Source organism: Echinops telfairi, unplaced genomic scaffold (assembly GCF_000313985.2).
Source record: "Echinops telfairi isolate 266 unplaced genomic scaffold, ASM31398v2 ScPeMD7_29;HRSCAF=101, whole genome shotgun sequence".
Classification (NCBI taxonomy): domain Eukaryota; kingdom Metazoa; phylum Chordata; class Mammalia; order Afrosoricida; family Tenrecidae; genus Echinops; species Echinops telfairi.
Genome location: NW_022103926.1, coordinates 7,333,183 through 7,349,160, shown reverse-complemented (window position 1 = coordinate 7,349,160; position 15,978 = coordinate 7,333,183). Strand labels below are relative to the sequence as shown.

Below are 15,978 nucleotides of genomic sequence, written 5' to 3'. Positions count from 1 at the left end.
CCGGCCATTCCATCTCCAGATCTCACCCAATTTCTGGACCCTCCTGCCTCATTCTTAGCTGTCACCTAGGCCAGCAATGACTAATGGAGGGCCAGAGTCTCTGAGCCCGGCTTCAGAGGATAGGTTTAAAGGTCCCCAGGCCAAGCACTAGCTCTGATATCATGCCCCACCTGCATGAAGCTGATCATTAACCCAGATATTATATAAAGAAAAGGCCACCCAGGAGGGAGAAACACCATCTGAGGTCATGGCCAGCACAATTAGCCCCAGCACCACGGCTGCGGTGCCGGAGCTACCTGAAATGTCAAGGCGCATCCAAAATGCTGCTGACATCTCTGTCATTGTCATCTATTTTGTGGTGGTGATGGTGGTCGGGCTGTGGGTATGTGGTAGTCCACTGAGGCTTTGGGGTAGGCATGAGGTAGAAGGGGAGAGGACCAGGAGCGACCAAGCTAAGGACACTCGATAACTTTCACAAATTCCACTGTCTTTCTATCAAAGTCATTTTTGTGTGTGTAACATAAGTAAGTTTAACCTGAGCGGCGTGGGTGGCTTTATTCCCCTAACAGCCCCATCATTGTGAAGATCATCAGCACTGAGGACTTCCGATTTATTCTGTTCGGCAACTTCAGTGGCTGATAGGGCGGAATAAGGACTTTATTTGTATTGTCTTATTCATTTTATTTTCATTTATTGTTGACTGCCTAACTTAGTGAGTTGGCCACTTAGCCCATTTACTTTTTTTCCTTCCTGATTAGTGAAATTGAGGATGCAAAGTTTCTCGCAAGCCTAGCATTGGCGGTAGCTCACAATGCTTGAATGGAGTAAATAAACAAAGCACTTAGGACAGAAGTTGCAGGAGAGGATTTCTTAAGTTCCTTCCAGCTCCAGGTTTTTATGTAACTTGGGTTTTGGTACCTCTTAAGGTTTAAAGGTGTACCTCTGAAGGCATAACTTCTGCTATACCATAGCTTTCAGGAAACTGTTTCTCTTTCGAAGTGCTAAAGTGGTTGCCCCTGTCAGCACCCAGGCCAGAGCATCTGGGGGGCTGGCTTGGTGCTTGTGCTTAGTTTGTCCCTCACCTTGCTACCCTTCTGTTCAGGCCATGCTGAAGACTAATCGGGACACTGTTGGAGGCTTCTTCCTGGCTGGTCGAAATGTGGCCTGGTGGCCGGTGAGTGAGTCAGAATTCCCAAGAATTAAATGTTCTATGCTTCTCTGAGTTGGAATTGAATTGATGACAGTTGGTTTGGTTTGGTATGTTATGTAAGAGTGAATAAAGGAAACATGGGGGCTCATGATGTTTTCTGAATTATACTGGGTGCCCCCTTGCTGATTGATACCTGTTCCCCTAAATCCTTACTCAGGGCTCTTAGCATTAGAGTTATTAAATTATAATTAGTCACCAGTTACGAGAGCCAGTTCTCTGGGATTTAAGGACTCCTCGTTCCACTCTACAAGATCTCTGGTGATGCAGTGAGTTCAGTGTTGAATTGACCAGCTTCTCTATGGGAGAAAGAGAGGCCATCTGCTTCCATAAAGTTGACAGCCCGGAAACCCTGTGGAGCATTTCTTCTCTGTCCTGCAGGGTGAATATGCGCCCGATCTGTGCCCATGCAAGAGATTTATCTTGGGCTAAAGCTTTAAGACCTGTAGGTGATGTAATGGGGAAGTAACAGATGAGAAGAGGGTCTCGGGGCCAGGAGGATGGAGGGAAGCATTACTCTTGCCCAGCTTTGGAATTCTTCTGGCTGATCAGAAGAGCAAATGCTGATGGGAAGTCTGAAAGTTCTTGACAAGGGACAAGTTCCGATCACAGTAGGGAGCCTATCAAGCACAGCTCACCTAAGCAATCAGTTGGCAAGATTTTTTTGGTAGGGTGCCAGATTTCAAGTATTTATGGTTTTTGAGCCATTCACTCTATCACTGCAGAATAGTATTAGCATTCTGGCGTGAAAACAAATAGTGTCAGTACAAAAGCGTATGAGTGTGATGTGATTTTTGAATTCTAAAATTTAAATGTCATATAATTTTCATATTTCACAAAATATTTTTCTTCTCTAGGTTGTTTTTTGCTGTCGTTGCTTTGTTTTGTTTTGCTTTATTTATTTATTTATTGTTATTTTTAAACATTTAACCATGTAAAGACATTCATAGTTTAGGGGCCGTACAAATAGTTCAGCAGATTTAGTCCAGAGCCATAGTTTGCTACCTCCTGCTTAAGAAGTAGTGATTGAAGTATCTCAACATTTACCTGACTTCAAGAATTCTGATTTGAGGCTTTCACCTTTGACCCTCACCTGTTCTCTTGGATTCTAGATGGGCGCCTCCCTTTTTGCCAGCAACATTGGCAGTGGCCACTTCGTGGGGCTGGCTGGGACTGGAGCGGCTTCAGGCATTGCCACTGCAGCATTTGAATGGAATGTAAGTCCCATCACAGGCTTTCCCCCCTTCAATTACATTCATAGCAGAGGCTCAGCTCCCTCTGGACATTTTTACAGCATTAATTCCTCTTTGGTTTGAATTCTATTCTTGCCTCTTCCTTGTCCATCCCTTATTTGACCTTTAAGACATTCCCCTGCAGCCCCTTTCCCGCGTGAGCCATCCTATCTCATACTCTGATCTTTTGCTCAAGTAGTTATGCCAACCGCAAGTGTCATTTTTATATGACTCAAGCCCATTTGTGATGACCTCCTTGGCCACTTTAGCTCTCAATTTTCTCTCCTCCTTGACACTATGTGTCAAGCTCTTTAAAAAAGATGCAAGGAATTAAAAAAAAATATATGAGCACTTCATTATTTTAAGGAGCTTATCTTCCAGGCGCAGAGACAGACACACATACAGGAAGTATAGTAGCAAACACAAGGTCAGAAACATATGCAACTATTAAAGGATCTCACAGGATAGGGGCATACATTGTGGACAAAATTTAGCAAGTGTCAGTGAACTTCCTGCAGCTCATCCCAGGTGTAGGGGGCTATTAATCAAGTGGGGCCTGACTGAGTCTGCGACAGTGGAATGAGTAGCAAATGGTTGATGAGATGGTACATCGACTCTACAGGGCTCTGTGATTAAGTTCACAAATATCCTGCTACTTTACCAGTACAAGTTAGACCTCCTTAATTATGTTCTATGATCTCTAAGGTCAGAGGTCATGTCCTCTTTCCCACTCAGATCACCCCAGCTTTCTGCACATGGTGAACATGCCATACATCTTTATTGAAGTGGCTGAATTTTTTCATGTTCTTTGACATTTCCAGTATATACAGAAGGGTACATATCAGTCAGAGGAAAATGTCTGTACAAAAGAAAATTGAGCTATAGTGAAAGTGTAAGCAGACCATCAGATGGACACAAGAAATCACCATAAGCCAATACAAATGCTTGTGACTCTTGATTGAATGATTTGTCCCCAATTTTTCTCAAATAATGTCAGGGACTCCAGAGTGGAATCTAACCCTAGACTCTAACTATGACTAAGTGAGTGTGGGTATCAGGGTGCACAAATTTCAGCTGCGCCTCTTACAATGTTTGACCTTTATCTCTGTGAGTGTCATGTTCTTCTCCATGATTCAGGAATTACTGCTTCACCGGGCCTTCCTCATGTGATTGTATGAGAGAAGCATGAGTGATATATGTAAAGCTTCTCGGTAAACATTGCATATCAGTGCAAAATTCTACGATTATCATTATATTTCTAGACCTGATGAGAAGGATTGGGAACATTATCTTATGTCTAACTTTCTTTCTCATTGTTTTGTCACTCTATCATGTCTAATATCACTACTTATTTTATTTTGGTAAAGATCCTTTACTTCTGTTCATTTTTCAACCCATATCTTTTATCATGTCCCAAAGAGCTGTGATGGCACTGTCAAATGAGCAGTAGCCTGCTATCTGCAAGGCTGGTGGTTCCAACCCACCAGGGGAGAAAGATGAGGCTACCTGCTTCCAAAAAGATGCTTCATCTCAGGAACCCTGCACGGGGTTGCTGTGAGTTGGAATCACCTCAACGGCAATCATTTGTGTTGGGTTGCGTGCAAGTGTGTGTGTGTGTGTGTGTGTGTGTGTGTGTGTGTGTGTGTGTGTGTGTTCAACTATTATTTTGGTTAAGCCTATAAACACTAGGACCTCTGGATTACATAAACAGGAAAGGAAGCCACAGCTGCTCTCCGCAGGCCATCCCTGAGTGAAGTGTGACAACATCCACACAAGCTTTTCTTTTCCAACTCGGGGCGTATGACGTGAAAAGGTCCACGACAGAGTCTCTTTCCATTTACTGTCACCTTTTCTTTCTGTAGGCTTTGCTGCTGTTGTTAGTGCTGGGGTGGTTTTTCGTCCCTATATACATCAAGGCAGGGGTAAGTATCTGCCGTTTGGAGTTCTGTGCCCATCTTCCAGGTTGCACTGTAGGCATCATTTATTCACTCGTGTATTCGGCTTAGTCATAATGGTTAGGTGCTGGCATTTACCTAGCCTGCTTCTAGAAACACCAAGAACATGGTCCCTTGCCTAGAGAGACACGAGTATATATACTGTGACTGCAGCAAGGAGACCAGTCAGTGATGGCTCTGAACAACGACCATTGTGATAGCGGCCAGCCCCATCCAGGGCAGTAACACTGACACCGAGCCACACATGCACTTCAAGAAACGATTCTCAGAGATTACATGAGTCCAGTAGGCAGAAAAATGGGGTCATGAGGGATTTGAGAAAATAATATAAAGAGACGGAAAATCATGAAAAGACCCTAGAGAAAGGAGGGGAATGGAAACAGGGAACACGGGAAGGAAGTGGGATGTTGCATTCGCCACAATCCCCAGATGGCAACCAATGACACGAAATGAAATGTGTATGGTTTTTGAATGAAAAACTGATGCGCTCCATTAACCTTCACCCAATTGACACTATAAATAAATAAATATTAAAAGACCTTAATCTGAAGGACTTGAATATGTAAGGCCACTGCTTAGGGAAGAAGGGGATCCCAGAGAAAACGAAATGATTCACAGCAGGAAGGAGAATGAGTTCATTTGGGAACTGAGTGAATTACTGGTATCTTCCAGACACTACTATGGACATGGAGGGTGATCTGGGCTGTGGACTTGGCTTTGGAAATGCTGTTGGAGCTCCCAAATGTGTCTCAGAGATGTTAACAAGAAGCTATACTTCCCCGATTAGAAAAGGAAACTATTATAAGTAGAAACCCTTACCGGGAGACCCTGAGGAGCTGTCCCTGATGCCGGTTAGGTATTGAGAAAAGCTTCCTTGAAGAAGAGGCATCTCAGTAGAGACTTGAGGAATGGCTCAACCAGTCAACGATGCATGAGAACAATTGCCCAGGCCAGAAAAATATTGCAAGCAATGGTCCAGAACGAGAGTGTTCAGCATAATTGGGGACCTTAAAGTAGTTCCAGCATATTTGGGGACTTTAAAATAGTCCCAAGTGGTTAAGCTGCAGTGAAGTGTGGATATTGGCAATAGAGACTGGGTAGAGAAACGGACAGAAGCCTGAATCATCAGTATATGTCAGAGGTGAGGATAGATTCGAAGCCCAATTCCTGGACTTTGCTGCTCTCCCAAGGAATCATTACTTTCTCAATCCTGTATTCTCAAGATGATAGCAAATTGTTAGTGTTTAGTGAATGTTGACTGGTCTACATGTGCTGCTGGGCTTTGTGGTCAGTGCCTGTTGATGTCTGTTTCTGCAGGTGATGACCATGCCAGAATATCTGAAGAAGCGCTTTGGTGGGAAGCGGCTCCAAATCTACCTCTCCATCTTATCCCTCTTCATTTGCGTGGCTTTAAGAATCTCGGTGAGTTCAGAGCCTCCCGGCAACCTGCCTTTACATGATTTACTTGGTGAGGTAGAGCACTAGGAGCGCTAGAGGAGTAAACAACCCACAGCCTTTCCAACTGGAGCCTTAGCAAGTTGGGTCTCTACCAAGTCTTCATAGGAAATCAGAAACTTCAGAGACTGTGTTCATAGACTTGTAGACTCTTGAAGTTGTGAGACATTCCAGAGTCTATGTTTCCCTTCTCATTAAGGATATGGGGGGAAATGGATGTAAAGCAAAAACAAAATGTATCCTTCAAGTAACAGGTATTTCGTATTGGGAAAGAGCAGGACTTCCCTGGGCTGCCCTTGGACCACGTGATATCCTCTTCATTCTCTTTGGGCGAGTCTGGGTTTATACTTTTATTTTCATCTGGGTTATCTGACACATAACAAGCCCCCCCCCGCCCAAAAAAAGTGTTTTATTGCTCTACATTGAATTTTCTGAAACTTACTCTACTTTAGCTAAGATTGGCTTTGGAAATTAATGATAAAGCAATGAGGACATTTTGAAGAGATCACATCCCTTGGAGATAATCAGTGAGGAAGGCACATTTTGAAGATGCAGCAGAAAATATAGGAAACAATGAAAGAGTAAATCATTCGCTTCTCATCGCAAAGTTCAAAGTCCAGGAAGTTATCTCACTGTCCACGAGAGAAGAAGTTGATCCTCATCATGCTTTTCTGTTTAGCTGATTCACTGTTGGAAATAAGCCAGATTGGATGGCATGAGCCTTCCTAATGCAGCGTGAGCATTTGTCAAACATATTGTTTGTTTTTAGGCTCCATGTTTGCAGAACAAAGATTCTTGTGTGCTGGAAGTTCTCCTAGAATCATACACCTGAAATAATTAGCAGGTTATCACAATATATGCAAAAATACTAAAATGTGGGCTGAAATACAGTATGTGTAGACACAGGTCATGTGCTATAGACACGCGGGAAAGAATGGACACTCTTTGGTGGAATATAGAGGACCTCTTCAGGAAGGAGGCAATAGATAATTATCAAAGGTGTGAAAGGTTGTGAGATTCAGAAGGAAGTAAATCTCCTAGTTATCCTGTCTCTAATTCCTATAGCTTTATAGTAAAGCACATGAACAAGGTGCTGTGGCACAAAGACAGTAACCAAATGGTTACTCCATGGAGCCTGTTGGAGTTGAGGGCTCCTGATAAGGAGGAGTTAATAAGGGGTCAGAATGTTGTAGACCTGAGGGGTTTGGGAGGAGAGCAGGGAAGGCCAAGAAGGTGTGCAGATTTTCAGTTGGCAGGAATGATAATAGTGATGAGTCCATTCTTGCTCCAAGGATATTTTGAGTGATATTGCCATCAGTCAGTTCAGACACAACAGAATGCAACACTGCCCAGTCCTGCAGCACATCCTCACGATAGTTCTGTGTGAACCCACCATTGCAGTCACTGTGTCAGTTCATCTTGTCGAGGGTTTTCTCTCTTCACTGTCCCTCCACTTTACCAACCATGGTATAATTTTACCGGGACTGGTCTTTCCTGTTAACATGTTCAAAGAATGCCCTCCCTAACGATGTTTTGGGTTATGACTTGGGCTGCTAATTTCCAGGTGATTGGTTCAAAACCACCAGTCATATCAAAGGAGAAAGATGAGGTTTTCTACTCCCACAAAAATTTGCAGTCATGGAAATCTCCAGGGTCAGTTCTACTCCGTCCTATAAAATCACTATGAGTCAGGATCAACTTGATGCCATTGAGTTTTAAGTGATATTAGTAGCCATTAATCATAGACACGGCTTTTGGTGTACTTTTACAACTTGATAATAGGTTCTATTCTGATTAATTATTAAACAACTCTTTATGAGGTATTGGGGCTATTTTGTAATCCTCATTTGATTTAGGCTTACAAAAGACATTGTTCATTGGTTGTCAATCTCTAATAATATGAGGATAAATCAAAATTTTTGCTTCTAAATCATAGAAACCTGTTGTGTTAGGCTGGGTTGGCAAGGGAGACAAATCCAGTGACACGTATGTGTAAGAGAGAGCTTTATATCAATAAGTAATCATATATATCAAGTAATCATCCCAGTCCAGTCCAGAACAAGTCCATAAGTCTGATCTTAGTCCTTAAGTCCAATACTAGTCCATAAATCTCTCTTCAGCCTCATGAAGCCACATGCAATGATGCAGAGTGCAGGGAGATCAGAGGTTGGTAGGTGCAGAGTTTTGCGGATCCAATGGCAGTGTCTCTGGCAGCTCTCAGAGTGACTCAAGAGCAGGAAGGTGACGCAGAGAGAGAGGGGAGGTTCTCAGGCCTCCTTATGAGAAGGTCATGCCCCCAAGGAGATACCATCAGGCTGTGACCTGATTGACAGGCTAGACTCTACCACTTCACTCTATTTATCAAGTGTTTATGTAACTTGACACTTTTTACACAACTCTTTAGCCATACGTAATTTTTTAAACACAACAAAAATAACATCATATTTGTGCCTAAGTGGATAAAACTAAAATGCATAAAACTCAAAAAGTACCAACCTCATTTAAACATAATATTCTATAAGTGAACAAAACAAAAATATTCTATGCCTAACAATTGCAGTTAAGTGAATACCTGCCCGTAATCCTACAATCCTATGAACATCTTCCCTCATCCATGAAATTTTGTAAGCCAGCCAGTTCATGCCTTTATTGCCCCAATTTGGGTATCCAATTTCTATACTGTTCACTTATGTCAACCCAGTGCTCCAAGGAGACCAGCATGTCCTTTGATGTGAGTAATCTTCATTCCAGTTTGAACTTGTGAGTCTGCATGCATAAGCAAAGTCAAATCAGGACCGGCCGTCTATAAAGTCATCAGCAATATGCACCAGTTCAGAGGCTAAAAATCTTTTCTGGTCAACTCAATGTCAGCTGCCTCACTTAACCTCACCAGCGTGCCCACTCCTCACCTTTTGACCATGGGCCCAGTCAAAAATTCTCAACAACCCTAGTTTCCTTGGGCTAGGTCATGTCCTCACAACTCTAAACTTCAGACCAGCCAACCTGCTCTTGTCTTCCCCTCTAATTGCTGTGAACTAGGTCCATGGGTGTCAGTGGCCAGACTAAACCCATCTCTTTATTGCTGCATTTCTCCCACTTCCACTCAACAAGTAGATCCAGCTGGACACCTAGCAAGCATTTCAGGCTGCCTGCAGGTTCCCTTTAACATTTAGTCCTAGAGAGGAAAATTTCTTCATGACTCCAAATTCTTCCAGCTTCAGGCACAAACTAGTTCAAAATTCAAAAAGTCCAAAGGTTCCTTTTTGCTTCTTTAGTCTGTCAACAGACCCCTAGGCAAGTCTCTTAGAATGCAAATGTCCTGAGCACTCAAAACACTGGGTAGGGCTTATCTTTTCAGAGCTTTCTTTGCAGGAATGTCCCGTACCCATTTAACGTTTCAATTTAATGGCCAACCGAAGTGAGTTTTCAAACTCTTTATTTTCATACTTCCCAACAATCATTCCTATCAATCATCATATCAATAACAATAGGCAAAAGAAAACAGTATAAACCTAGTACAGCCAGATCCTAAACACAATTCTTAAAACAGTCAAATTCAATCCTTATCTAAACTATCTCATTTATATGCAATATGGTCTTAGGCCTCTGACTGCATCAATCCAGGGGGGTGGGGGTCTTCTGTCCACCATTTTGACTAAGCAGCATGGTCTCAGAGTTCAAGAGGCCATTTTGCACCCTGAGCTCAAGATTCACATTTATCACATTCATTTTCACCATTTCAGACAGGAATAAACAAAAACAACTTCTAGGAATTCAACTTTCACTTCCCATGTCTTTCCCAGAAAACCACCCAGTAAACTGCATGGCCATATCTGACCTCCAGCTTGCCAAAGAGAAAAACTGCCATGAGGCAGAGGTCAGACAAGCCTCCACTCTCTATCATCATGATTTGTTTCTCTAGTACCCCATTTCCAAGGTACCATAACGTGTTAGGCCAGATTGACTAGAGAAACAATTTCAAGAACACTCATATGTGTGTGAGAGAGCTTTATAAGCAAGAAATAGTGACATATCAAGCAAACATCCCAGTTCAGTCCAGAATAAGTCCATGGTCCGAAACTAGTCTATAAGTCCAATGTTAGTCCATAAATCCCTCTTCAGACTCACGCAGCCACATGCAGTGATGCAGAATGCAGGAAGATCACAGGCTGGTGGGTGCAGAGTTGTGTGGATCCAACAGCGGTGTCTCTGGCAGCTCTCGGAGTGACTCAACAGCAGGAAGGTGTAGCAGAGAGAGTGCGAGAGGGGAGGTTTCCAGGACCCTCCTTACGAGAAGACCACACCCACAAGGAGGTACCATCAGGCTGTGACCTGATTGACAGGCTAGACCCCACCACTTCACTCTATTTCAAATTGACACCAGATTACGTAACTACCACTGCTGTATTAGACAAAACTATCAAAGTGTCAGATTTGTTTCATTGTGTAACCTCCATATATAAGTGTATACACTTCCTTTTACTTCCAATTGCATATTGCTTTCCCCTTCGCTCAAATTAATGCGTATTTGCCTACGGCCGTACACTTCTGGTGTCAGTGTTTCTACCCCTTTAGCCCTTCCGAGAAGTGAAAAGTAGAAAGTTTAGGGATAAAGGGGGTTGTCTCCACCAAATGCCTACCCTAAACAAAAATTATCTGGCCATGCCACAATAAAGGGGTGGCAAAGAAATCAGGCACACATTAGACACCTTTGGGGAAAATCCCCAACCGGGCATGCTCAGACCCAGGTCACCTAGGCTCAGGTGGCGATCAACCTGGGCACATTCACATTGGGCACCAGTGACATTACGTCACACAGGTGCACCTGAACTTAGCTACTAACATGGGCCAATACCCTCAACTACGCTGCCCTACCCAGTGAGTATAGGAGGGGTTAAAAAGCAGACTAAGAGCAGGCCACTGCCCCCTCTCAGGTCGCTCTGTTGCAGGGCAAGGGCAGCGCCTGAATGTCCTCCTGGGGTTTACACTCTCTCTCCTGAACTACCCCCCTCCCCCTCCTCCGTTTGGGAACGCCACTTCCTGGTCATTTTTCATATGGCTTTTCATGCTCCCCTGAAGTGGCCATTTTCAGCCGTGAACTTTCCCACAGCCCCCCGCCCTCCCCCACCATTCAGCCTTGCATGCTTTCCAGGGATAGTGTGTTCTATCTGAGACAGTGCTACCCGAAACTTCCCTTTCCCTCATAAAAGTTACTTGGATTTACAAAAGTGCTTCTTCCGCTTGAATTCTTTCAGCATTGAGAAGCAAGGACGGAGGTAAACCAGACCAGGCGCCTAACATTTTAAAGAATGTACATTGTTCAGTTTTCACCATGTTAAAACAGCCATTTCGGCATCCTGAAAGGCCCCACATAATGTTATTTTTAATGCTCTTTATGTTTGGGAACAAAAAAATCTAAAGGGGTTAGAGCAGGGTTATATGGTGGGTGAGGTAAGTTTTTTCAACAAATTCTCATAGGATAGGCCTTGCTACCCATGATGAATGAGTTCATGTATTGGTATAATGGGGGGAATCCTCAGCTCTACTTTACTGGCCATATTTTCTCACAATATCATTTTCAATGTAAATGTATTCATAATAAGCTTCATCACCATCCTGTACACCTCGAGAAAATATATCAATATCATCATCCCTTTGCTATCTCCCCCATAAAGCCACCATAACTTCGGAGATGACTTCTCTGCCTTGAATTTAATGGATGCCACAGTTTCCTTCAGCAGCCACTGTTTTGATTAGGCTTTTTGGAATTTATATTTTTAAGGCATTAAAGGAGACTGACCATTGCATCATGGAGAGAGCTTGTCTGTAGTCATCACTGGTGGCAAAGGCATGTTTAACTATGTTTTGTTTGGAATAAGCTTGTGCATGTATGAACTGGAACGCTAGGAGCATCCCCACATACATACTACTTGTTAATGTATAGTGATCAAGATAATAAGTTATCCTTTTAAGTCTAAGAATTTTATTTTGTATTTCCAATAACTTTTTGCTCTTTATCTTCAACATAATCTGTGCATATCCTACTTGTAGAAATAGTTATACAGTGAACCCTCGCCACTTCGCGCTTCGACTTCCGCGGCTTCACTCTATTGCGGTTTTTGTGTAACAGCGCATGCTCTGTCATTACTGCCACTGATTGGCTCATATTGTACACACTTGATGCCATAAATAATATAATAAATAATAAATGATAATTGTAACGTCCAAAATGTTTTACTGTATTTTCCCTTTTTAGTTTAATAAATTGGGTAATATGAGTGTAATGGTGACTAAAAGGTGTTTTTTCATGTCCTCTATGCTCTAACTACGAAAATATTTGATTTACAAATAAGGAATCCTACTTCGCGGAATTTCATTTATCACGGTAGGGTCTAGAACCGATTAACCGCGATAAACGAGGGTTCACTGTATTCTCTTTCAAGACCTAATAAATTACTAAATGCAATAAATGCTGTATTATACAATATAATGCAATATTGATATAAAACTAGTCGACATCTGAATCCCAATTTTGTTACCTTAACTAATAATATCCTTTATAGACTACGTTCTTTACCAGGATAGGCTCAAGCTTCTTCATATGAAATAGTTCCACAACCTTTTTCTGTCTTGTATGACACTGATTTCTTTAAGGAATACATTTTTCTCCTTTTATAATACTGCTAATTTCTGATTTGTGTGAGGGTTCCTCATGATTAAGTTCAAGTCAGGCATTTTTGTTAGAATATTGTATAGGTGATGTTGCTTCCTTCTCAAGGTACCATCTTGCTTTCCCCATGAGTTATTTGTTGCCCATCTATTGCTCAAAGATATTAATTTTGATTGCTCACTCAAGGTGTTGCTGAAACTCTCCACTGTACGGTTTCTAGTTTATCTTCGTTTAACTAACAAGCAGTCTGGAATAAGATTCTTTCTCCCATGCAAAGTTTCATCAACTTTGTCACTAGTTTCAGCATTCCTCAACGATCCTCTCTGGATCCAGTTTTCACTATGATCGTTACAAAATTATGAGCTTCTGACGCCCTCCCTATCAACGAATCACATTAACCATCCCAGTGAGGACAAGAGCCCTTATTTCCCTTAGACTATTTAACAGTGTGATGCTTGGGGTCACACATCCTGCCTTTTCCACTTGCTATCTGACGACCTTGAGCAAATTAAGTAACCTTTATGAGCCTTAGTTTACTCAGATACAAATTGATTGTAATTAGAAAAGTACCTTATAGGTAACTCGAGGAAATGAAGTGAGCTGGGGGTGAATTTCTTTAAGGTTCCAAGGAAAAAAATAATTCTCTTACACCTTAAATTTTATCAGGACAGGGGAAAAAACTGTATACAATTCTTCTCTTGAAATAGATCCAAACTGGTATATAATTGTAATATAAGTAAAGTAACTATGCATCCATATTGTGAAAATCTTCATTGGCAAATAATAATATTGGTTTTAAAGATATCTATCTATCTATCTATCTATCTATCTATCTATCTATCTATCTACCTATCTACCATCTATAAAGTGCTTGTACAATCAAGAACCAACCAAATAAACTCACTGCCATCGACTCGATGCCAACTCATGGTGACCTCCACTATGGGTTTCTGAGACTGGAGCAGTTTATGGGAATAGAAAACCTCATCTTTCTCTCTCAGTGTGGTTGGTGGTTTCCAAATCCCAACCTTGCAGATCACAGCCCAATGTGTAACCACCACACCACCAGTGAGTTATAATCAAGAGTATCTGTATCTACACAGAACATACAGAGAAAGGTCCTGGACACGCCATCTCATCTACTAAGTGGTTTAACTGAGCAATGAACTAAGAACTACGAGAACATAGAAGAGGGGCTCTAAAGATCACAGTTTGAAACTTTGTGGAAAGTATCACTATGGAGACACTCCAATGAGTCTTCAAGTATCAGTAAACATCATCCAGACAATGAGGAGGGTGAAGACATCGAATGAGAGAAACCCAGATCTGACCTCGTGTTTCTTTTCTGTCCCAACCGTTCTGTCTCAGTCAGACATATTCTCGGGAGCTATATTCATCAAGCTTGCCTTGGGGCTGGATCTTTACCTGGCGATCGTCATCCTTTTGGCTATCACTGCTGTTTACACAATCACCGGTGAGTCGATGGCAGGTTTATCTCCCAGGCAGGTTTATCTCCCATGCTACCTTCTGCTGACCCCGTCCCAACTGTCCATTGGGAACACCAGTGTTAGCCGTGTTACAATCACAGGAAGGACCCCATTCTGGTCACACTTAGAGAAATACCACTCGTGTCACTGAAACAGAAGCCTCAGTATTAGATGTGAGCCCCTTGATCAAAGATAATGATATAGTGCTCAGGGTGGGAGTTGTTGATCTGGTTCAGTTATGTGTTCAATCCTCAGATTGACAATTAGGATTCCAGCAGATAATACACAGGGAAATCAGGATGAAATAGTAGCTAAGACTAGATAATGCAAGGCAGGGCCCAATGAATGCAGGATGCCGAATCTTGGTAGGGGGCTGTGAGTGGTAGAGTTAGGGAGGAGGATAGGTGGAATAGTGGATGGGTTGTGGGAGGAATCTATGTGGCAATAATCCAGGAGTTTCTACACAGTCCATTGGAGTGGTGTCACATGTGTATTGAATTATGAAAATTAAAGTATGTCTGCTCTTAGGAAAATGAAACAAAAATCATCTTGGACAATTAAGATAGTTCTGAGGAATTTTCATAAAATGAACATATGTGTCAGGATAATTGAGTATAAACTGGAGTATAAATAACTATAAATCTGATATATTCAGGATCTCCTTTGTTTCCCTGTGGAACACCACCCAACAGCAGCATAGTACATATTCTTCTCCATACGCTTGGGTCATTATCCAGAAAATATCATATTGTAGGCCACAAAGCAAGCCTCAATAAATTAAAAAGCAATAAAATAATACTAAGCATCTTATCTAACAATAATACTATAAAGTAGAAATCAATAACAGACACAACTAGGAAAGCATTAAACACACGAAAACACTGACTAAAGAACTATTGGGTACGATGACATTTAAAAATTACTAGAATCAAGTGAGAATGAAAAATACAATATACCAAAACCTTTGAGACACAACCAAACAGTGCTCAGAGGAAAATTGATAGTAATAAATGCACACATCAAAAAAGTCTTCATCAAAAAAGGCCTCAATAACTTAACCTGACAATTTGAACAAATAGAAAGGAAACAGCAAAAGAAGACCACAGTTACCAGAAGAAAAGAAATAATAAAGATCAGAACAGAAATAAAATAGAAAACAGAAAAAATCATAGAAAACAGAAAGAACAGAAAGAATGAACAAGACTAGAAGTTAGGTCTTTGAGAGAATCAATAAAGTTGGCAAACCACTGGTCAAATTGACAAAGGGTTAAAGAAGATGCAACTGATCAAAGTAAAAATTAAATGGGTGACACTTCAACAGAACTAACTAAAAGAGGATCTTATAGTATAGATGATTCTGGAGAACATTAGGTGAGGGAAATATGTCTATTTTAAAAGGACAACGATTGTATACTTGATTTTTATAGGTGTATATAAAATAATCAATAAATATTCACACAGAAAGCAATGTTTTTGATGCTTACCAGAGATGGAAGGAGCAGAGAGTGTCTAGATAGTAAACACTTATTATTTTAGGTAATAGGAAAGACAATACCAAATGTGGTGAAGTCAGACCATAACCAAGGTAAATAAAGATACTGAGAATTACATAAGAAAAAGGTATAATTTGGGTTAATGCTATAACATACAATTTTGCCCCTATAGCAATAGTGGCCAAAAAATATGTATATGGCTACATAGGTAAATATGTATGTATATATGTGTACAGAAAGACACATAAGCAAGTAAACGCACACCCAGACATAGATGTATCTGTAGGCATATATATATACACATACACACATACACATATGTATCTGTGTTAGAGCTATACCCACATATATTATAAAGAGCATATAGGGCATAGTTACAGAGACTTCCTAAACATCTTAAGTACTTGAGGGATTCGTTCTCTGGGTTAAAAGGCTCAGGTGACAATTTAGTCAATTGGCATAACATAGTTCATAAAGAT

General features: G+C 41.4%; 1 protein-coding gene across 1 annotated transcript in view; it reads left to right on the top strand.

Moving 5' to 3' along the window:
• Positions 1–247: 247 nt before the first annotated feature.
• The window catches only part of LOC101643788 (solute carrier family 5 member 4-like), a 56,453-nt gene continuing 40,722 nt past the window's right edge, over positions 248–15,978 (top strand). Inside the window, 6 exon segments of the mRNA XM_004716702.1 lie at positions 248–382; positions 1,103–1,174; positions 2,320–2,424; positions 4,302–4,361; positions 5,712–5,816; positions 13,888–13,993. Coding sequence (XP_004716759.1) covers positions 248–382; positions 1,103–1,174; positions 2,320–2,424; positions 4,302–4,361; positions 5,712–5,816; positions 13,888–13,993 — 583 coding nt within the window.